Source organism: Phyllostomus discolor, chromosome 11, assembly GCF_004126475.2.
Source record: "Phyllostomus discolor isolate MPI-MPIP mPhyDis1 chromosome 11, mPhyDis1.pri.v3, whole genome shotgun sequence".
NCBI classification, from domain to species: domain Eukaryota; kingdom Metazoa; phylum Chordata; class Mammalia; order Chiroptera; family Phyllostomidae; genus Phyllostomus; species Phyllostomus discolor.
In genome coordinates, this window is record NC_040913.2 from 5,413,435 (window position 1) to 5,436,000 (window position 22,566).

General features: G+C 47.0%; 1 protein-coding gene across 2 annotated transcripts in view; it reads right to left on the bottom strand.

The window, feature by feature from the left end:
• FOXO1 (forkhead box O1) overlaps window positions 1–14,375 on the bottom strand; it is an 84,175-nt gene extending 69,800 nt beyond the window's left edge. For both annotated transcript variants that reach the window (XM_036011213.1, XM_028526559.2), the window contains exon 1: window positions 13,288–14,375. In XM_036011213.1, the coding sequence (XP_035867106.1) occupies window positions 13,288–13,932 (645 nt within the window). In that variant the 5' untranslated portion in view covers window positions 13,933–14,375. The remainder of the gene's footprint in view (window positions 1–13,287) is intronic.
• Window positions 14,376–22,566: the final 8,191 nt, after the last annotated feature.

Genomic DNA, 22,566 nt, shown 5'->3' on the forward strand with positions numbered 1-22,566 from the left:
GTCGCCCGTGATGATGCTTAATCACCTTCAACATCATTTCTTTGAGTCCCTGAAACAGACAGAAGCAAGCTTGATAAAAGGGGTGAGGAGGTCTCCAATTTAATTCCCAGGGGTGTATTCACAGTGAAAGGTCCCGAATAATCGAGCCATGAAAGGAACCCCTCAGATGCATCTGTCACCCTAGACTCCAAAATGTTTTAAATTTTCACTTTACCCAACCCCCCTCCCCAATCACTCTTTCCTCCCAGGCTTCTTGTAAAAGTTATTTGAAACACAAATGAGGGCGGGGAGTGTAAATGAGGCTTAATTGGAGGCCCTGAGCTGTCAATCGAAGTAGAATAGATCTCAGCTCAAGACTTCCTTCATTTACTGTGTTTTCCCTTTCTCTTCTTGCCTTTTATATAAACACAGGTGGGAGTCACGTTCGCCTACCAGCCACAGCCATCAACACACAGCTTGTCTTTAATTGGAGCGACTCCGCAATTTCATCACAAAAGAAATTAAGTAGGGTCTTCTGTGAATGCCTTCAACATCCGATACAACCCCAAGATCATTTACCTTGTTCAATGGAATCACATGGCACAATAATTTTTTTCTTAATTCTCTTGGACATGCAATTTGTAAGGCAGGCAGTCAAAAAGCAATATAGATTCTGAAATTAACCTCAACCCGTCACCAGCCCATAGTTCATGGCGAAAGAGCCCTCGGCATAAACAGGGGCTACATCTGTGTGTCGGTATAAGACTGTCTCCACGGCACTCTCCGTCTCCCACGCCCTCCACCTTCGGCTGAAAATAAAGAAACCACACTCAGGAATTCAGCGGCGCCTACTTTAATATTCAAACTACTTATTACACGGCTTGAAACTCAACCGCGACGAACAGGCGGCTTTGAAAACAGGTACCCGTGAGGGAGCCGCCACCGTGAGAAATTCGGAGGGTGGACAAGGGCCCCCTCGGAAAGGGCGGTGACAGACGGAGAGGGGCGAGCCCCCGCACGCTGAGGTGTGGGCAGGGCGGTTCTTGAAGTTTGTGACAGCCATACTTTTAAATTCAATTTTAATCACCTGCGTTCCGCTTTTCTTTTACTTACTTTTTCAAGTCTGTTCTCGGTCGTTATCAAAGATGTTGAAATGGCATTTAAAGAAAATACCCAGCCCCTCCAAGAAACACGCGACAGGACTACCGGGGGGGCAATGTGAGCACAGCTGGGAGGGCATCCATCACAAAACCAAACAACAACAACAAAAAAGAGGATGCAAATACCATCAAGATACAAACTACGGAAATTGTCAGCCCTAATAAATTTCCTTATTGTTCATTTTAAGTTATCCCAAGTACTTCAGAAGAGAACAAAAAATATTGGGTTGGCCAAAAAGTCCGTGTAGGGTTTTTTTTTTCTATAAAATAAGACATTTTTCATTGTCACCAATAACTGTATCGATTTGGATATTTGGAGTATGCCGGCTGTCTCCCACTATTGGCTTCTAGTGGGTGAGGCCAAGGGTGCTGCTAAACATCGTCCAATGCATAAGACGGTCCCACAGCAAAGAATTATTTGGCCAAAATGTCAATAGTACCAAGGAACTTTGCAAACCACTTCTGACATGTTCAGTCAGACACAGCACCTTATCCATACACTGCACAAATTATTTTGTTGGCATTTCAGTTGCGTTTTTCACCATTCTTGAAATAAGAAAGCGTAATACGCCAAATATTTTCTTCCATCTTCAATATTAAAATGGCTGCACAAAAATTCACCAATTTTGGTATTTTTTTAGTGCACACTGATTATGAGCTGATTATGACGGCTGTCATCATACTCTAACAAAAGTGTTTCAAATGAACTTACAGACACATAAGCACCGCTCGAGTCCTGGTATGGAAAAAAATAAACGAACTTCTTAGCCAACAGCAATAAATACCATTTTGGTGGCCTCATCTAAAACGTAAACCCATCAAATACGGTGCTTAAAATCAGTGTTAATACAAATGCATTAATATAACTGTTATATTATATATATATATATATATATATAAGTAAGGAGAAATCTAGGTACTACACCATTCTATTTCATGGATTCTACAATGGCTCAAGAAACCACCTCGGACACACAGGTAACAAGAGAGAATTGAGAGGACAGGAATCTTCCACATTCAATGTATGCAAATGTCGTAACGAGCTACTAAAGATAAAGTTAAAGTATCCAGGAGAGAGACCAATTCAGTCACAGATTACATAAAAAGAGGATGATCCAAAGGAAGCTTTCGCATTCACTGCATGCAAATTTCGTGATGGGACGCTTACCTACCTATCCAGAGAAAGGGCTCAGAGAGGGTTTAGGAGAAAGCACCCAGCCTAGTGCTGAGCGAACACCCCGCAGCCGATATTTACAAGTTCGGCAAGTCCCCCTCCCCACCTCTCCCTCAGCCCCCTTCAAGGCAGGGGGTCCCCAGGCTGCAGACAGGTGATGTCATACTTGCCTGAAGGTAGCTGGGTTTCTCCTCTATTCCAAGTACAAAACCGCTGGCTGAAACCTGACTCGCAACCCTCCCTGGTGTGACAAATTAGTGATTCTGCAAATTAAGCCTCGCAGAGACAAGAAACTACATCATCTAAGATAAAAACTGTGGTGAGTGAATGCACCTGTCTTGATGCATTTATCTTAATGCAATCCTACACTTAAGATTATATGAGAACAGCTGAAAAATATTCCTCTCCTGAGAAAATAGTGCAATAAAACTCACATCTGACAGTCACTACTTCGAAAATCTGGCAAAATAAAAGTCTCTAGCTAAACCATACCCAAACCATTGAGTTTGACCTAGCATCCAGACCACCAGGCTGAGGTCTTTGATATTTACTTGTATAGACCATTCGCAAATATTTATGTGGTTATTTTGTTTTCGAGCCTTGAAGAGCACATTATTTACAAGCCTAGGAATTATGCAATCCAACTATAATTTATCTCTCCAAACTGGATTTGAAATCCAAATGCGTTTCTTTTCGGATGCAAAATGAAGGGCAAGCGCGTTTCGCTGCAACCCCGGCCGCCCCTGCAGATACAGCCCCTCCCGCCCGCCCATTCTGTCTGCAGGGCTTCCTCCTTCCGAGGACAGGTCTCTCCGTCACCGCACACAGGCCTCTGGGCGCCGTGCTGGTGGAGGAAAGGTACCACGTTAATTAATGTTCTCGAGTAAAAGTGGGAAACTGATCGGGGGTGGGCTGGGCTGGGGTGGGGGGCTCAGGAGGAAACACAAAGATCGCAGGTAACCACTGCAGGAATCAGAAGCTACTGACAAGATCTTCTTTATACCCCACAGAACCCAAACTGGTTCTCCTCTTCCTCCTCCTGCGTGGAGTCCGGGTAAGACTGACAGGGTTACCGTCATGCTCTTTGAGAGCTCTTTCTTTTTTTTCTTTTCTTTTTTTTACTGCAGTTACAAAATGCACCCACCGAGGTCCCCTCCCCTTCCTGAGGCCAAGTTCGCTTAGCTACTTTCAAATGTTTATGTCAGCAAACGATCCCCAGGCCCCTCACCAGCAGGGCAAAGGTAAGTCTGTAACAACTTCAGGATCATAGCTGTAAACAGAAAAACATTTTTTCTCAACTCTGAGGCTTAATCAACCCCTACCCCCCCCCCCCGCGTTTTGCTTGAATAACATGAGTTGGGCAGCATCTTCAGGGTTGTTAAATTCATGGCGTTTAGCACTACGGTCAGTTCTGTAACTTAAGCCACAAAAACAACATTATAATTGAGACGAATATCATGGGGGGGGGGTGATAATCACAGCAGGAAAATATTTTCACTTTAGGTGTCAAAGTTCCAGACAGAGGTTGGATCTCTGTACGGTAGCAGCCTCGGACGTGCATGCACGTGGCTTGCAGGGAGGCGTGTGTAAGAGGCACAGGGCCTGTTGGGGGTCACAGCACATCCCCAGTCACAGACGCTGCAGTGCAGACTAAGGAGCCACATGCTTTAGAGGTGCCATCCACTGTCCCTAAAAATTAAAGAACTCGGTGACTCGGTGTCAGCTGGGACAGGCTACCTGAGTAGAAACCACCTGAGCCCCGGCCATCTACCAACCGGCTTCGGCCTCTCCTCCCAGAGGGGCTGAGACCCCACGCCTCTCGGGCAACGTCAGCACTGAGACGAGACTAAACCAAAGGATGTCTTTACACGTTTCTCTCCCCTTAGGGAATAAAGAGAGCAAAGACGTGCTGCAATCCTGAAGGTCACTCAACCCACAGACAATAATGGGGAAAAAATTGGATCGGCCAATTCCATACTGTCTCCTGGTTGGGTTGACCGATGATGTCCCTGACATCATTAGCAATCAGGCAAGTGTGCTTAGAAAGCTATCGTGTCCACGTGGAAAATAACTTACACATTTAGTAAAAACCTCCCAGTAGTGACCTATTCGGTCTACTTCTGTATCACTGACGCCCAACCCCAGGCAGAGGACCTGTTAAATAAAATGTAGTCTGCTACTCCAGGTGCAAACATGATAGTAAAATAGCTTTGTACATTTCTTCAACGTTTATCATTTCCAAAATGGCCAATAAGCTTTAATAACTCTGTATTTGTGCCTTTCAGTATGCCACGCCACAGTTTTTACTGCATGAACCTTTTAGATCGTGACAAGCTAGTCATTCTCACTCCAAGTATTCTGCTATGTCTGCCTGCTTGGCATTAATTTGGGGGTTAAGCCTACCCAAATTTAACCTCCCCTGGAGCTGTTGAAGCATCTCATTGTAATCTTCTTTATTCCTGTACTCGAGTTAGAGGATAAAGATCTACTATATCGAGGACATCTAATATTTAGCTAACGCAGTATTAAAACCGACATTTAAATTTTAAAGCACCTTAGCCCTGGCTGGCGTAGCTCAGTGGATTGAGAGTGGGCTGCGAACCAAAGCATCACAGGTTTGATTCCCAGCCAGGGCACATGCTTGGGTTGCAGGCCACAGCCCCCAGCAACTGCACATTGATGTTTCTCTCTCTCTCTCTCTTTCTCCCTTCCCTCTCTAAAAATAAAAATAAACAAAATCTTTAAAAATATTTTTAAAGCATCTTTTTAAGTCAATATACCTTTCTCTCACATTTGCCCTGACTATATTTTAAGAATGCTAATTTCATCCCCCCCCCCCCACAAAAAAAAACCCAAGAATTATGTTCACTAGTGATATGTCTTCGTGTGTATCACTCTGCTCACAGGGCATGAAAGTTAATTTTAAAGAACACACCAGGCAAAAAGCTAAATATTTTTTAAATGCCCACTATTCATAAAGTCAATCACGTAATCTGTTCCATGTATTCCCGAATTCTATATGTAGTTTTAAATCAAATGCAGCTTACTGCCAAATAATACTGAATATCAACTGTAATTGAAAAATGAAAAAACTGCAAACGCAGTATACCGTGGCCAGGTTGCTCAGTTGGTTGGAGCGTCATCCTGTAGCCACGAGGTGGCAAGTTCTACCCCTGGGCAGGGCACGCAGCCCAGCTGGAGCACGTATGGGAAGCAACCAATCGATGCTTCTCTTTCTCTCTCCTCCCCCTTCCTCTCTCTCTAAAACCCATAAACACACATCCTCAGGTGAGGATGAACAAAAATGTGGCATACTACCGGCTTTCAAGTGCATTCCACGGCCTCTGTATTCACACATGAGCAAGTTTCTAAAAAGTTGCACTTTCAAAACTAAAAATGTAATCCTATTTTTATAATTTCTTACATTGCAAAAACAAACATACGGTTTCACAGAAAAATTTGGTGTTCTAACAAGTATTACTTTCATAATCAAGTCCAAGTTCAGTCTGACACTGACACTGACTCCTCCTTACACTTTTTAACCTTTCTGTACTTCATGTGTCCAGCACTTGGAGAAACTGACATGGCCCCTATTTTCACATCTTCATGAATGCCAGGCCATAATTCCAAAAATAAATTTAGCCCTGACTGGCACAGTTCAGTGGATTGAGCGCGGGCTGCAAACCAAAACATCACAGGTTTGATTCCCAGTCAGGGTACATGCCTGGTTTGCAGGCCACGGCCCCCAGCAACTGCACATTGATGTCTCTCTCTCTCTCTCTCTTTCCCTCCCTTCCCTCTCTAGAAATAAATAAAATCTTTTAAAAATAAATAAATAGATGAATGAATGAATTTAAAGGTAAGATGGACTGAAGGACAGAAAGACGGATGTACCCACGGAAAGATACACGATACAGGAAGTGTAACAAATGGCAGTCGTGAAACTAGGTTGTAGGTAGATGGGTGTTCAACATAGAATGCTTTCAACATCGCTGAACGCATGAAAAATTTTATAATGACATCTTGGGAGAAGAGCATCCCATTTTCAAGGTGGGCCTCAACGGCCGATTAAGAACTCCATTTTCCTCAAGGGCATTTAACCCTTTCTAGCTCCCTAAAGGATCCAAGCGTGAACAATTTTTCAACCATTCAAGTGCATGTAGTACATCTTACACACAATAATCATCCCACAAATGGGAGAAAATGGCTCTGACCATCTCTTGAAACCCTAACATAACCACTGTGCTTCATATTAATAAAATTATTCTCGCATAACACAGATTATGGTCATCTGGAAAACAGGAAGCTGACATAAAAAAACGCCCATATGTTAAGAAAAAAAATTTCCCCCAACCAGATATTTACAATATAGCTAAGATGCTGAAGCATGAAGACATTTCAGTTAAATTAAGTGTGAGTAAGGAGTTTACTCAGGGAAAGCAACAATGCCTTCCAGCACAAGCCAAGGATAAAAGTTGGTGGAACCAACTCGAGCCTTGAAGGCTAATAAGCAAAATTTGTGGAGCTCTCAGTAGAGATGGCCCAAATCCTAGGGCGAGTGCGGCGCAGGCCTGAACGAAGAGGTGATCTAGGGGACGCTTACAGACCGGGGTGTGCAAGTCTCAAGAAGCTCCAAGAAAGAAGCGCTGGCAGACTCGGGGCCCCTGCACCGCGAAGAAGAGGGTGCTGAAGAGGACACCCAGGTCTGAAACCAGGGAAAGCACTAAGGAGGCCATTCGCCAAATCAGGGGGCTCTAGGCAGGGGCCTGGGCCGAGAGAAAGGACATACGATGTGCGTGGGTTTAGACGGCTGGATCTGAGGTGGGAGTGGGACACTGTCGGCCTTTGGGTACCTGGAGACATAGAACAGTGGAGGGGTAGGTCACCTGGAAAAGAACCAGGGAAAAAGAACACAACTAGTTTCAAGGTGCACGAGGTCCGTCTGGGGAAAGCCCAGCCACTGTTAATATAAGGAGAAAGGTTTGTACCACATCGGTGTCCCCTGGCAGCCAATGGGAAGTGGACTAGAGTGCACATGTGTGAACAAGGATGACTTCACTGTACTGGTCAGGGGGGCGGTAGACACCACTGAGTGACCACCTGTATACTGTGTGGCCATCACATTCAAAGTGACTGAACAAGTAGAGCAACAAATCTGCATCAAATTTTGCGTTAGGCTTAAACATTCCCCCCCAGAAACCATTCCGATGATCCAGAAGGCTGTAGCAATGGGCAGCTGGTGACTGGCAGCTTCATCACGACAACATGCCCACTCATGCATCACATCTCATGTGGAGTTTTTGGCAAAACATCAAATCACCCAGCTGACTTAGCCCCGCTACACCCAGCTGACATAGCCCTGCCCTGCAACTTCTGGCTTTTCCCAAAACTAAAGTCACCGCTGAAAAGGGAAGAGATTTCAGACCCTCGATGAGATCCACGAAAATACGACGGGGCAGCTGATGGCGACTGGGAGAACCGTGTGAGGTCCCAAGGTGCCTACTTTAAAGGGGGCTGAGGTGTCCTTGTCCTGTGTACAGTATTTCTTATATTTTATATCTTCTTCAAAAAATGTCTCTATTTCTCATAGTACATGGCTGGACACATTCTGGAAAGACCTCCTGCTCGTGACGGAGCACAGGAAAAGGACAGTCCTGAGTAAACAAACCCACTAGAGAAGTCAGAAGGAGGAGTGAGGATCAGGACAGGACAATGCGGTGGAGTGCACGAGGAGAGAGCACTTGCACAGAAAGGGTGGCCAACACGACACGCGACCGGGGAGGCTTCCTCGCAGCCTGGGTGCTGTACCGACAGTCAGGAGGGAAGCCCCGGCAGTCATCGGAACACGGGCCTGGGGTTGCAGAGGCTCGTCCGGCAGCTCTGTCTGGTTTTGTTTTTGTTTTTGTTTTAATGAATACAGCCTGAATAAAGGACACATGTTGAATGTATGTCCTTCAGTAACACATTAAAGTGAAAATTCACTAAATAACACACTGAAAGGCACCGCAGATGTAGCATTCTAATTCTATGTGGCTTAACATCCAGACTACTGTGTGTTTTCTTTAGCTTATATCAAAGCAGTGAGATAGGGGAAACGGCAATTTAAAAAAGGAAGGCCGCCCAAATGCCTTCCAAGTGGCAAGGATAACTCAACCCAAGACACAGTATTTACAGGGCTTTCGCCCAAAGGTAGATTGATAAACCATGTGTGTGCTGAGTGGAAGAAAGTGAAATGCTAGTGAAAAAAGCGTTTTTCTAAAAGGTGGAGCCATATGAAATCACCGACATACAAAAATGTATTATCTTGCTTCATGCGTTCTTTAGAAGACCACACAGCGTTCCTCTGCCAAGAACTTCTGCGCCACGACGAGTTTTGTTAGTCCTCGCCAGGAGTCGGCCAAAAGAGAGAACTCTCCCACACCTGAGTGCATGTCTCTGCGGCATATATCCCTTACAATGCAAACCTGCAACCCTCAGACACCAAAATAAACATTTTTTTCCCCAAGTCCATTTGGTCCTCTGTGTCTCATATGTGAGAACAACCGCAGCAACTTCAGAATTTTGTATGCACAGAGAAAAGGCGGTTATCTGGCCCGGGGGAGGTCTCAGGGGCCCGGCCAACGGGGCAAGTCTCTGCACGTTGCTCCTACGAAGGCCAAGGCCAATCTTGAGCTGCAGGCAAGCTGGACGGAATCCACTCTGGGCTCGCTAATGCTGCATACATTTGCAAACTCCTCCGCTCTCTCCAATCACCACGGAGGTTATACTGCCTTTCCAAGAGGATTCCAGGAAGCACCAAAGTTACAGCACACACAGAGACCAAAAAAAAAAAAAAAAAAAAAAAGCCAAGTAAATTCCCATGATGCCAGGGTACTGGGTAGTTTCCAAGGGCAGAGTGTTCCAGAAAAATACAAATAGTTCAGGCTTCCCAAAGAAATTCCAGGCAAATACAGACAGCTGTTCTCTTAGAAAGTCATGCAGAATTGCAGTTTAGGAGTTTGGATGAAAAACTCTTAAGACAGGCAAAAAGTTTCCAGCCAACTGGGGATTCTAACTAACTGCTGAATATTCTTTCCCCTCAACTTCACTTCAAATGTCCGCTTGGATTCCGTGTGCAGAGCACAGTATCCGGCAATACTGGTGTCCACTGCCAACACGATAGCCTCTCAGCAGTTTTGGGAAGGTCTCCACAAACTTGAACCTTTTTTAAAGTTTACATGAAAATTTTAAAACCTTTCTTTCCAATATTCAAATGTTTGCCACTTACAAAAAAAAAAAAAGAGCTCAGTATCATTCAAAAACAGAAGGCACCCCTCCTGCCATACACAAAAACATAGGTAAAATAAAAATCAAGTTCTTGCCCTGGCCAGGTAGCTCAACTGGTTACAGCGTCATCCTGATACACCAGCCAAGGCGTGAGCTCACTCCTGGTCAGGGCACATAACAAGAAACCACCAATGAAGACATAGACAGGTGGAACAAACTGATGTGGTTTTTTCCCCCCTCACTCTCTCTATATAGTCAGTTCAAAAAAATAAAAAGTAAAAACCACAAAGTTCTTCTAAGTCTGAACATATTTATACTTGGCATCTATTTTTTAAATTTCTGAACAAAGTATCTCACCATAAGACACATACTGTGCGAGTATCCGTCTCACACAGTTTTTACCTTTGAGCAGATAAGATATACCGGGCTGCATAATCCCATCAACCAATTTTAATCTCTTTCCTCATGCTCCTTTCAAATGCATAGATTGCAATTTTCACCTGACTGCAAGAGGGATTTCTTGCAGGCTATTTCAGTAGCCACCTGGAAGCCGGCCACGCCAGGATTCTCTAAGTCGAAAGTGGCTCTGCAAGGAGAGCAGCCATCTTCCTGCCGTGCATCTCTGGCTCGGTACAGCCAGTCACTCACATGCAGCTCCAACCCCAAGTCACTTACGAAGCAGACACGAACTTTAAAATGCAAGAAAACACACTCTCAGCTCACGGACCCAATTAAAGAAACTTCATTCCAACAGAAAGACTATCTGAGTTACTTCCTAATAAACCATTTAAATGTTCCTTAACATGTGTTGAGTCTTGTGTGTTGGAAACATTCAGTTAACCTAAATTAAGTGTCCCAAATAATAGCAAAAAAACAAAAAAAAAAACAAAAAAAACAAAAGTCAACTCAGAACTGCCATGTACCTCCCCGCCCCACACACACAAAATAGAGCCAGAACACACAATACTACTTCCCAAACTCTAGAAAGCTTTCTATGTGTGTGGGGGGGAAAAAAGGTCATGGAAATGAAGTTTCACTATTTATAAACACCGTTCACGGTTTAAAAGATCCCGGGTTTTCCAAAGGCCTCGGCTTCTACTTGGCGTGCAGTCTCATGACAGCTGTAGCCAGTGTGAAAACAAGCGTAGGGGAGAATGAAGGTGCCATCCCCACAAACACAAAATGCTAGTCCCCAAAACACAACCAGTATTTAAGGAACTAGCCGTTTCTGAGCTCTTTAACAGCTCTCCAACCACTTTATCCATGCAAATGACTTTCAAATTCTCGGGCAAGCCATAGGAAGTAAAGCACCAGAAACTATGTTTAATTAAAGATTCAGTCTAATTCCCAGTAGTAAATCACAGGAAATACCTAAGTGTTCCAAAGCAGCAGCTCCTCCGTGCTAAAACAGTTACGTTTTTGGTTGATTTGCCTTTTAGAACTCAACTTCTCCCTTTTCTGAATGTTTAAAACAGGAGAATCTTTCAGATCCGAGTGAAACTTGGTTTTAACAAGTAACTCATTTTTATGAAAACCCTAACCATAAGACTACTTATGAGTTAGAACACCTCATGTCTTTTTGTCTTTTCTTTTCTTCTTAAAATACCCTTTTACTCAAAGTGAAAACGCACTTGCTGTAATCTGACTTGCACCAACTGACTCCTGATCACACTTGAAACATTTACTCACTTGAGAACTGCGGTCTGCCGCCTCCCGAAGCCCCACCAGACTGCTACCTGGAGCTGCCCCTGGGCCTCCGGGTCTGACACCAAACCCTAACACTTAATGGGTCTGCCAGTTCTGTTAGGTAAACTTTTAAAAATGGTAAAAGTATAATTGCATTTGGGGGAAAAAAAATCAGAACAATAACCTAATACAAATAGTTGGGGGATGATATGGCTTTATTATCTGTTTCTTTACTAAGCACTAAATCTTAAAAGTTTAGACAGACTCCTAATTTAAGGATAATACCCTGACTTAAGACCATTTGAGAGGCAAAACTAAAATCATACCAAAACTCGGGCACTCCAACAAGCTTAAACAGGTTGTATCCACATCCAAGGACGCAAGAGGGGAAGAATGATGTCAGTACACCCTGTACTTGAAGTGGCAAAAGAAAAATTATTTTAAAATGGCAAATGCTTTTCATCATAGCCCAAGCAGATGATAAATGGGCAAGTAAAGGCAGCAGTTATATATTCAAATGTTAAATAAAACTGGATTTGGCAGACAATCCCGACGTTGTGGCTTAATACAGGCTGGGGGCAAAAGTAGGTTTACAGTTTTTCTTGTGGAAAATAATACAATTAATAGATAATAGAAGAATAAACTGTTTCGCCCACTCACAACTACAAATCTACTAAGGAGGCACTTTTGCCTTTTTGAAACACTTGATAAATAGCATGGGTGCCTAGCCCTTAAGTTGTAAGTGATAACTTTACTCTAAAACTCACTCTGGAAAAAAATAAAATCCTGTGCCCTTCTCCAGGAACCTCAACACGATGTGAGTAACTTAACCTTTTTGACACACAGTAACCACAGGAATGACTATGTGTAAAGTCATCCCGGTGTAACAACTGCGTATTACAGATTATGCTGCAAAGATTATGATTATCTTTGTAGTAGGCTGTACAGTCAGGATGAGGCCTTCAGATCTGTTTCTCCGCGCTCGGTGGTAACACAGAGGTGGCAAAGCGAGAGAGAAGGTGGACGCACAGGCCTCCAGCCCGGGACACCCGGGGGGGCTCTCCCTGCTGATGAAAGGGCCTGGGGCCACCGGAGAGGCCAAGAGTTCGGGCACTTCCTTGCATAGCTCAGCGCAGACCGCGTAGTCCCCAGAGCCGAGCGGAAAGCCGCGCTGGCCCTTTAAAGGCGCTCGCTTCCTGCGCCCTCGGCCCCTCCCTCGCGGTCGTCAGCTCCCGCCTCCGCCCCCGCCGAGGGTCACACTTGAACTTTAGCTCGTCCTGCGCGGCCCGGCGCCACGGCTCCGCAGGCGGTGGCCACCCCACTGCACGTGTCGCATGCGTTACCTCTGGGTTGGCCCGATTCCCTCCACTTAAGTCCACTTCGGATACCATCAAAACAAAGCAAAATGCACACCGGCCTCCAAAAACTGAGCGGCCAACCCCCACAGACGAGCTCGCGCCTATCCCCTCCACCTGCAAGCCTCGTCCCTCGCTGGCGGGGCTCCGACGCCCCTCGCCGCGCCCATCCCGGCCCAGGGCGGCGGAAACGGCTCCCCAGCGCGGCCCAAGCTGGGAGGTCGCGCGCCACAGGTCGGAAAGGAGCCGCCCTTAACCCTGAGATTCTGGAGGTTAAGGAGCGGCCGCACAAATCTGCGCGGGCCGTGGGGGGAAAACAACTCCCAGTGAACCCCCTTCTTTCACTGGGGAACTTTTGTGCCTTCTCTGATGTCCACTTCTTGGCGTACTTTCTTCACTCCCTTAAACGGGCTCGGTCCCCATCCCACTCCAACTTTCACTTGAGCGCGCGCACGCACTTACTGTACTCGTGTCCCCCAACTGGTCCCGGGCAAGCCCACCACCCACCTGTGCCAGTTCTCGCCCGCTCCCTGCACCCGTGCCCTGCACTTGCAGGACAAGCAAACTTGCACAACCGCCCCTCATACGCCCCACCGCGATCTCAGGCGCAGGTGGGGTCCCGGCGCCCCCTCTCCCGGTCTGGCCACGCACCCCCGAGGCCACTCACCTTCCAGCCCGCCGAGCTGTTGCTGTCACCCTTATCCTTGAAGTAGGGCACACTCTTGACCATCCACTCGTAAATCTGCGACAGCGTGAGTCGCTTCTCCGCCGAGCTCTCGATGGCCTTGGTGATGAGGTCGGCGTAGGACAGGTTGCCCCACGCGTTACGGCGGGACGAGCTGCTCTTGCGCGGCTGCCCAGCCAGCGGCCCGGCAGCGGCAGGGGGCACCGGCGGGTGCTGAGACAGCGGCCCGGGCGGCGGGGGCTGCGGCGGCGCCTGGTGCAGGCAGCTCGCCTCCGGGCCCTGGAAGTCCCCGCACAGCCCCCCAGTGGCGGCCGCTGCTGCGGCTGCCGCCGCCGCCACCGCCGCCGCCGCCGCGGCCGCCGCCACGGAGCCGGGCGCCTGCTGGAAGTCCCCGCTCTCCTCCAGCAGGCTCAAGTTGCTCATGAAGTCCGCGTTGACAGCGGCCGCCGAGGGCAGGCCCGCGGCGGCATCGGGGTTCGCGGCCGCGCCACCCGACGGCGCCGGGCTGGAGGTGGCCGAGTTGGACTGGCTAAACTCCGGCCTGGGCAGCGGCCAGGTGCACGAACGCGGCCGCGGCAGCGGCTCGAAGTCCGGGTCAATCTCCACCACCTGGGGCGCTTCGGCCATGGTGACCCCCGCCCCTCCCCCAGCCGCGGGAGAGCCGAGAAGGGGTAGCGCGCAGCACCGGCAGCCAAAGGAAGGGGGAGCCGCGAAGAGCTGGTCCGAGATTGGGAGCGAGGTCGGTGCCGCCGCAAGAGGACGGAAACCCGGAGGAAGAAGCGACGAAGTGGAGGCGCGAGCCCAGAACTTAACTTCGCGAGTCCATCAACATCTAGAGTCCTCTGGGTCCGCTGCACCGACGGGACGGCAGGCCGGGGTCGCCGGGCGCGGGCGGCACCGGCGCCGCGCTCCTGATGACAGGGCCCGCGGGCCGGAGGACGGACGGACGCCGCGGGCCGCTCGCTCTCCGCAGCGCGACCACGGCGCTGCTGCCTGTTGAATGTGGCTGCGGCGGCGGAGGCAGCAGCTACTACGCGGCCGCTCGACTTACGGGATCTGCCGCCACCCCCCGCCCGCCGCGGCGCGCGCGTCGGCCCGCCCCTGACTGACAGCCACCGCGGCCAATGAGCGCGCGGCCCCGCCGCGGAGGCAGCCAGTGGTGGCCGGCCGGGGCGGGGGCCGGTTTTCCACCGGGAGGCGGCAGTGGGTTGGTGGGGGGTAGCGGGGTGTTTTTCTCGTTCACACTCGCTCTCCTTTTGGATGTTATTATTTTCTGGTAATGCTCGAGCGTTCCGTGAGTCTCTCGCCCTCTCGGTGTCGGATTGCTAGGAGGCAAGCCGGCGTGGAGGCGGCAGCGACACTTTGTTTACTACCGAGGAGCAGAGCCGGGTCCTGGGGAAGCACCGGAACGAGTCTCGCGCTCTACCTCGACCTCCTCTCCGGGCCCTGAGCGGGTCCCGGGGGCCGGGAGGGACGCGCCGAGTCCGGAGGCGCCGGGTGGGCGGGTGGGCGGGCGGGGGCGGCCTCTCGGAATTCTCAGCCGCCCGGCTGTGAGCTCCACCCACGATTTCTTTGCAAAGAAACGTGGGGCTGCCGGTGGGTTTTGTTTTGGTTTTTTGTTTTCTTTCTGCGCGATTTGTCAAGCCCTCTGGCCCGGCGTGGGCCGCGCACGCCCCCCGGCGCCGGGGTTCTGACGGTCCAGCCCGCGCGTCGAACACCCTCCCACCGCCTCCGCACCCGTTAGCTGAGCCTCTGCGGTTCGGTCTGGTGCGGGGCCAGTCGTTCAGCCAAGCACCCGCCAGCCGGGTTCACTCAGGCCATCCCTGACCTCCACGGCCAGAAATCAGGGGGAAAGGGCTCGGCCCGGCACATGGAGTCCTGTTTCACACGCACAGACGGTCCCAAAGGTGTCCTAGACCTCATTCCCTCAGTGGGAACCTCAGCCTGCCCGCCGAGTCAGCCAGGGACAGCAGGGAAAGGGGGGCATTGAGTGAGAAACTTGTCACTTTATTATCTATCTCTAATTAAGTTTAACTGTTTCCTTGTCATTTCTTTGCTATTTAGAATGAAAGTGGTGAGGTGTTGAGATGTAAAAAAAACTCAAGTGCCTTAGGGCGTAGCCCTGCCCCACCCCCAGGCTCCTAATTTAGGCTGTTTGCCACGTGCGTGAACCAACCCACCCACCCACCCCACCTTCCCCCACCTGGGTTCCAGGTCTAGGACGTCCTGACGAGATCGGGGGCGGGGGGGGGGGGGGGGGGGGGGCAAAGGTAGGAAGACAGCGGCCCTGTGTCTCAGGGAGCAGAAGAAACAGTTTTCAAGTTCTGTTTTGTTTTGCTTTTTTTTTTTTTCTTTTCTTTTAAGGAGGAATATGGAAGTCATTTCTTTTCGGAGGGGTGGGATCACTTACGAGGGAAGATTGACAGTAGGGTTTTAAATATCTTGTCCAAAATGACAGCTGCCAATTTTTTTTCAACTCTTTCTTACAGGTAATTCTTCCAATGGGGAAAAAAAATAGCATCTTGAGAAAATTAGGCATCTTTTCTAAAAGTTTGAAGACTTGGAGATTTATCTTTTTCCTTGACATTCTATCAGCTCCCTTGTGCAGCCCCCTACTTCTTTAAAATCCCCTTATCACAGCAGCTTCCTACTGATATCGGGGATGGTGGGCTAGGGTGGGGGTCGTGAGCCTGGTGCATTGAGGATGGGGTTGGTTCACAACCCCCTTCTGGTGGTGTCCTAGCGTTTACTATCAAATTCGGACATTCGGGCTTCCAATGCCAGCCGCTAGGGGACCTCAGCACCCCCGAGGATGAGCTCAAAGGAGAGTCGCAAAGTCGACCCTTTGCAATTACCCTCTGCCCAGGCAGTCCCGGATCCAGATGGCCGCACCCCACCCTGCACAGAGGCGGTGCTCTAGTGCATCATTCTTGGCGGAGGAAGTCAGCTGCAAAAATTTGGCCTTGCCTTCATTTCCATTCCGGTTTTTCAGGGCCTCAGTCGGGTGAGAGGGTTTGGTTAAGGGAGCTTTCTTACAGACTGCCCAGATCTTGAATTCTGTGCTATCCTGCCTAATTGTTTCTTCGCATATTCTGGTTTACAGCTGCCTGCCATGGCGGTGAATGTATCCACAAACTGAACCGTTGGGTGCTGGTGAAGTGCAGAGTGCTTGTTGTGGGTCTGTAGCTACCACCAGCTATCCTGTAATGAATAACCTTCTATAACTCAGCTCGCATCTTTCCAACTATATAGGAGGAATTTCTGGAAAAGCCATCACTGTGTCAGCAGTTAAACGCATTTGTCACTTTGAGACACGCTGCCAAATTGCCCTCCATAAAGGTTGTATCAAGCTGAACTTTCTTTTCAGCTACACCTACGTAATCTGAACGTGGAAAATAAACTTGGTGATCACCTTGGTGATCCCCTTTAGCTTATAGATAGGGAAGTTGAGGCACAGAGAGACTGGCGGATTTGTCCAAGGTCAGAGCTAGAACGCCACTGTCCTGGTTTCCTGCCCATAGTCTCAGTTCACAGATGGAAAATTACAAATATCCTGTAACCCCACTATATGAAAACCACTATAAAACTTCGAGGTGTGTTGCTCTCCAGTCAGCCCCCCAGATTTTAGTCATTTTCATCAGACGAACTCCACTGAACTGAATGAAGTTTTGATTTAAAGGTTTTAAAAAGCAGACACAAAAAGATGATGGTGATAGTAACACAATGGAAGCAAAAAAATTACAAAAGACGTAGTTCGGGTTTTTTAGTCAAAAAAAATGTAAATATTGTCTCTCTCTTGGAAGGATGCCGGAGTATTTAGGGTGGCACTAGTTCTGCTTGAAAGAAAAAATGTTCATTTCTCCGTTAGTATTTTTTGCGGTAGCTGTTCGCTTTGAAGGCTTTTTCTAAGGATTACCCATTATTAGCTGGCACACTAGGCCAAACAGAGAAGAACAGTGTTTCATGTCAGGTAAGGACAGTTACAATGAGAAGGGAAATTTCTTCTCACTGATGCTGTCTCCAGTGACCGATTCCCAGGCAGGAATATCTGCGTGTACACCTCGCTGTCAAAACACCACACATCGAAACCGACCCTGGCTTGAATTCTGACTCATCAGAATAGGTCACTGGAGGCAGATTTTACACGAGATCGGCCCACATGCTCGTCTCCCAGTCCTGACACTTGGCACCCTACTTCACTCACATTTCCCTTTCCCCAAAACCGCTCACTTCCAGGACTTCGTCCGAATTACCGGAAGGTGCTGCCATCAACCGACAACAGCCTTTCGTCAGCACGTGCGTAGAAAATAATCACCTGAAAAAAGTCAGCTTCGGCTTCACTGGCCTGTGACGTGGTGCCGTGGTAATATCAGAATATGGTAGTCGTTCGTGTCTCTTGAGGGATAATTTCCTTTGGGTTTTGTTGTTCCTCCAGCAAATATTTATAGAGTGCCTACTATGTACACACCAGACACTGTACATCTTAGAGCACATGGTTTTGATGGTAAATTCCTGGAAGTTATAAATGGTTTGTTATCTTTATCTTCCTTTATATGATATTTGATGTCTGAATTAAGACCATGCTGCTCTTAACTGGTCAGCAATGCATACTGAAATATTTGGGGGAGGGGATTACACACACAAAAAAGTATTTGATGGACACAAGGACTGCTCAAGCAGGAAAAATTAAAATATCATAACCATTTTGAAGAAAAGCAGCAAGATGAGGTAGACCAGCTAAATGAGGGTCCCATCCATGGACACTGGGAGTATGAACTCTGACCACTAAGACTTAGGGTTGAGATAATCTTGCCCTAAGTGGGCAAAAGACACAGGCTACATCAGATTCCTTGTCCATGCCATACAGATGCGATGCTTACTCACCTGTAACTGGGGAGAAGCGCTGGGCAAGTCATGAACCAGACAGCCAATATTTTCAACTGGTATGAAGAACCAGTGTTTCTCAGCTTCAGCATGCGCTGCCCCTTCACTTAAGGCTGAGTGTGAGTGGACTTGTGGGTGTCTACAGGAATTCTAAACTGTACGTGTAGATCATCTAAATGCCCAATAATAGAGAATGGTTAAGTGAATAATGGTTTATCCATAAGGTAGAGTCTCATGTGGTCATTTAAAATAAAATGGACACATCATTTGTCATGACATTGCAGCCACTAAAAGTGTTAGCAGCTCCGGCCAGGTGGCTCAGTGGGTTAGTGTGTCATCCCCATACACCAAGGTTGTGGGTTCCAATCTTGGTCGGGGCACGTACAAGAATCATGAGTGCATAACTAAAGTGGAATAACAAATCGATGTTGCTCTCTCTCTCCCCTTCCTCTCTCTAAAATTAATCAGTTAAAAAAATATTTAAAAGTGTTAGCAATGGTGGTATCTGAGTGATGGATTGTTATTGGTCTCAGCAAAACCCCTAGTTTCACAGGTAAGAAAACAGAGACAGGAAGAAGTTGAGTGGTTTGCCCAAGGCCGTACAGTTAGCACAGTGCTGTATTTGGATCAGAACTGGTACTCAGACCAAAACCTTTTGCCTATTTCATTGCATTTCACAGCACCTTTACCAACTGGGGCGTTTCAGATTATTTGATAAAATCCAACCTGTTTTAAACACTAGGTTTTTACCTTTGAGGCAATAAAATAACTCAAACCCCAAAACGTATACATATCACAATTAAAATGTTTCTAACATTAAGGGCTCATAGAATTGCCATAAAATTAATGGATGGCACATGAAACCCTAAATTCTTTGAATGTCACCAATCTGGGTTTTCCATTCATGCTCGAAACACAATGTGTTTTCACTATTTCATTTCTGTTCCGTGTCATATTAAAGCTCGTAACATGCTTCTAAAAAGAGGGACATATGTATTGAATTAAAAAACGCTGCCATGTAGAACACAGATGGGGACACGTTTTTGGCAGAAAAGGAAGTTTATCGAGGCATTTTACTTATTTACTTGGAAAACTAATATGTACGAATGTTCAAGTTAAGCAGTATGAATTAATTGCTGTTTCCAAGAATCAGGTTTTTTTTTTTCAAATCAAATCACCCCATCTCCACGACACTGTCATGGGGAAGGGGGGTCGAATGTGATCGTAAACAAGCCACTGAGAGTCCAGTAATGAAAGCATGAAAGATGAAGAAACTGTTAGCATTTTCTAGTAACTAACCATGTTGCTCGCCACTTGACAATAAAAGTCAATAGCGAGAGGCAATGACCGTGTCGTTAGAGTACAAGTGTTCTCATACGCTAGGTAGAGCCCCGACTGTCAGGTATCAAAACAGGAGGTAAGAACTGATGAAATTCCAGATCTGGCTGGCGCGCAGGGCCCACCCATATGCAAAGTTGGCCGTGCCAGAGAGTAAACAGAGGCGAGCGGAGGGTGTTTCTCCATAATGTCAGGTTTCTGTTCTGTGGTAAAGACAGCCTTTAGAACACACTGAAATCTTGTATAGTCTAAGGGTTAACATTTAAAAATGGAATTTCTAGTTAACTGATCGTGCTGGAGGGAAAATGGATTTTTCCCATATCTTTAAATAATTTTGTTTTTGAACAACAAACCGAAAACAGAACATTTGACAGCTATATTGCATGCCGCACTCTAAAAGATTCCAACCTGGCAAAGCTTTCCACAGTCGAAGACCAGGCTTAGCGATATCTCTTCCTCCTGTTTTCCATTTTTTTATACCATCTGAAACAAGATATGTAAATTGATGAATATAAATATATTTCTCTTGTTTCTAAACGTTTTCAGTTCTGACCCATAAATTATTTTTTATCCAGAATCAGAAAATACACATAAAAGTTCTTAGGCCCTCCTGTTAATAAAAATGACTTTTTTTCCAACAGTAACTATAGACTAAGCACTTTATAGTTATAATCTAAATCAGCCCTCAAAACTACCCCAGAACTGTATCAATTATTATGATTCACATCTTACAGAAATTGAAACTGAGGCACAAACAGCTAAGAAACTTACCTAAGGTCTTATCTCAGAAGCTTATCTCAGAGTAATCATCAGGAAGTTACTATTATCAAAACCCAAAGCTCATCTCCAGCTTAATACTATACTTTCTACCTCCACTAAATGTTGGGGATTTTCTAGAGGACTAGAAATTAGCCAGACACAATTGGATGCTTCAGTTTTTTTTCCGGAAAATAGATATCTGGGCTTGGGGGGTGGAGGGTGGGGGAGAATCGTGGTCCCCCATCGGCTCCGCCTGAAACCAGTTTAGTTTATGTGAATGGAAGGAGCCTGGGAATGGAATGTCAATAACAATAATGATGCTCATGTGGGCATCTGTGTAACAAACGATGTGGGGGGTTTCAAGGCATTAGCCAGCAGCACTTCTGGCTCACATGAACTGGCAGCCTGAGACATCAGGCAAGAAGAGCAACCTGCCCTTCTAGAATGGTTGGCTTACCTGGAACTCTTTCCAAAACATTCCTTATCCTGAATAAAGACACATCCAGTCAAGTTCAACAGCTTGGTTGAGCTCTACCCCCATCAAAGAAAGTGATTCGCATCAAAATGTTATCTAAAGAAAGCCTTCCCTCAGACGAGGTTCACAAGCCTGGTGTGAGATGAGAACGTATGAACAGATTGGCAGTTTACATGGGCTGCCAGTCCGGTACTTCTTCATCCAGCCCTGTTGCTGAGCTTGCTGGGGGCTTGGTCAAAGCCATGAAGTTTACTTTCCTGAGACTAGAAACAAAATTAAAAGCAAACAAAACCCTCTTGCTCTTCTTCGATTGGAAGTCAACCTCCAAGCGAATTGAAAAGTGCCCCTCCACCACCACGCGAGCATGAGATATCAAACGTATTTTTAAAGTACTTTTAGAAAAACTTGCTGTGGGAAGGCCCCGAGCTTTCATAAAAAGCATGAAGAAGACGTCCTTGAACTAGGAGTTGAGGCCGTGCTCTCCTGTCTCCAGCCTTACATCGCAGAGCAGAACAGGCAGCCTCTTCGAGAACCACAGACGTGGAGGCCAGTATTAGTCAGAAGATCTTATCTGTGGCTGCCTTCCTTTCAGCCAGGAAGTTCCAATCGCCGGTGAGTCACAAAAGGTAAATCACTCCGTGGTGTTCTCCCATTTCCAGGAGATGTCCTAGTGTCGGTGGCCCGTCCACCATCACCCAGTGCACCCAGTCGACATGAAAGGGAGCAGGTGTTACAGACCGATGCTGACTTGCGTATGATAACCAAGTATAGTCACTTAATCAATCAAATACAGTCTCTGTTTTAATAGTGACATATATGATGCTCGGTTTGATTTTTCACCTTTTTTTTAAAGATTTTATCTGTAGAGATGGAAAGAGAGGGAGAGAAACATCAGTGAGTGGTTGCCTCTTGAGTGCCCGCAACCCAGGCACGTGCCCAGACCAGGAATCGAACCAGCAACCCCCTGGTTCGCAGGCCAGTGCTCAGTCCACTGAGCTACGCCAGCCAGGACTGATGTTTCACTCTTCATTGTAGACACAGTCACATGAGGAGTCCGACAAGGCCTGGCTATGAAAGCGCCCCGTTTCATCCCTGGGTTGTCTCCAGCCAAGACTTGCACGAATAGAAAGTGGTGGCCACGCAGTGGGGCTCTTGCAGACCATGGTATCTGCTTGGACAAGTGTGGCGTGATGTGGCCCTCCCTGCAAAACCTGGTGACGCAAGGTCACCAATGGATCATACAAGCAAAGCGGAAACTCAGCAAAGCATGACCGACTAGAAGCTCTTTTATTCCCTAAGTGGCGTTCACTCGATTCTGCCTTTTGAACTTGATCTTGGTATGACTTGCCACCTACATACCTCAAAGAGGGACGGTAAGGGTTAAAATAATGTCTTACAATGTTTTGGAACAGGGATAAAATAATTGTTCTGTGATACTGGAACAACCTCATGACAGGTTTTTGTTATTATATGAATTACTTTAACTTAGGTAAATACCCAATCTCTAAATCACTGATATTTGTTCAAAATCCTCCTAGGGCCCCTTCCTGTTTAAATATTATGCGCATTAGTTGCCAAAATCTGACTGAGTCTTTGTGAATTCAGAGATAATGCGTATACTATGCATGGAATGTCACAGCAAAAATTTAGGAAAAGTCTCAAATCTCAGGAATTTGTACTACCTACCCCTCCTTTACAGCTGAGTTTTAGAAGAGAAACCCACGTACATGACTTGAGAATTCAGAACCTTCGACGCGCCTCTTCTATATGGTCTGATACACAAAAACGCTGCTATAAAGTCTTTG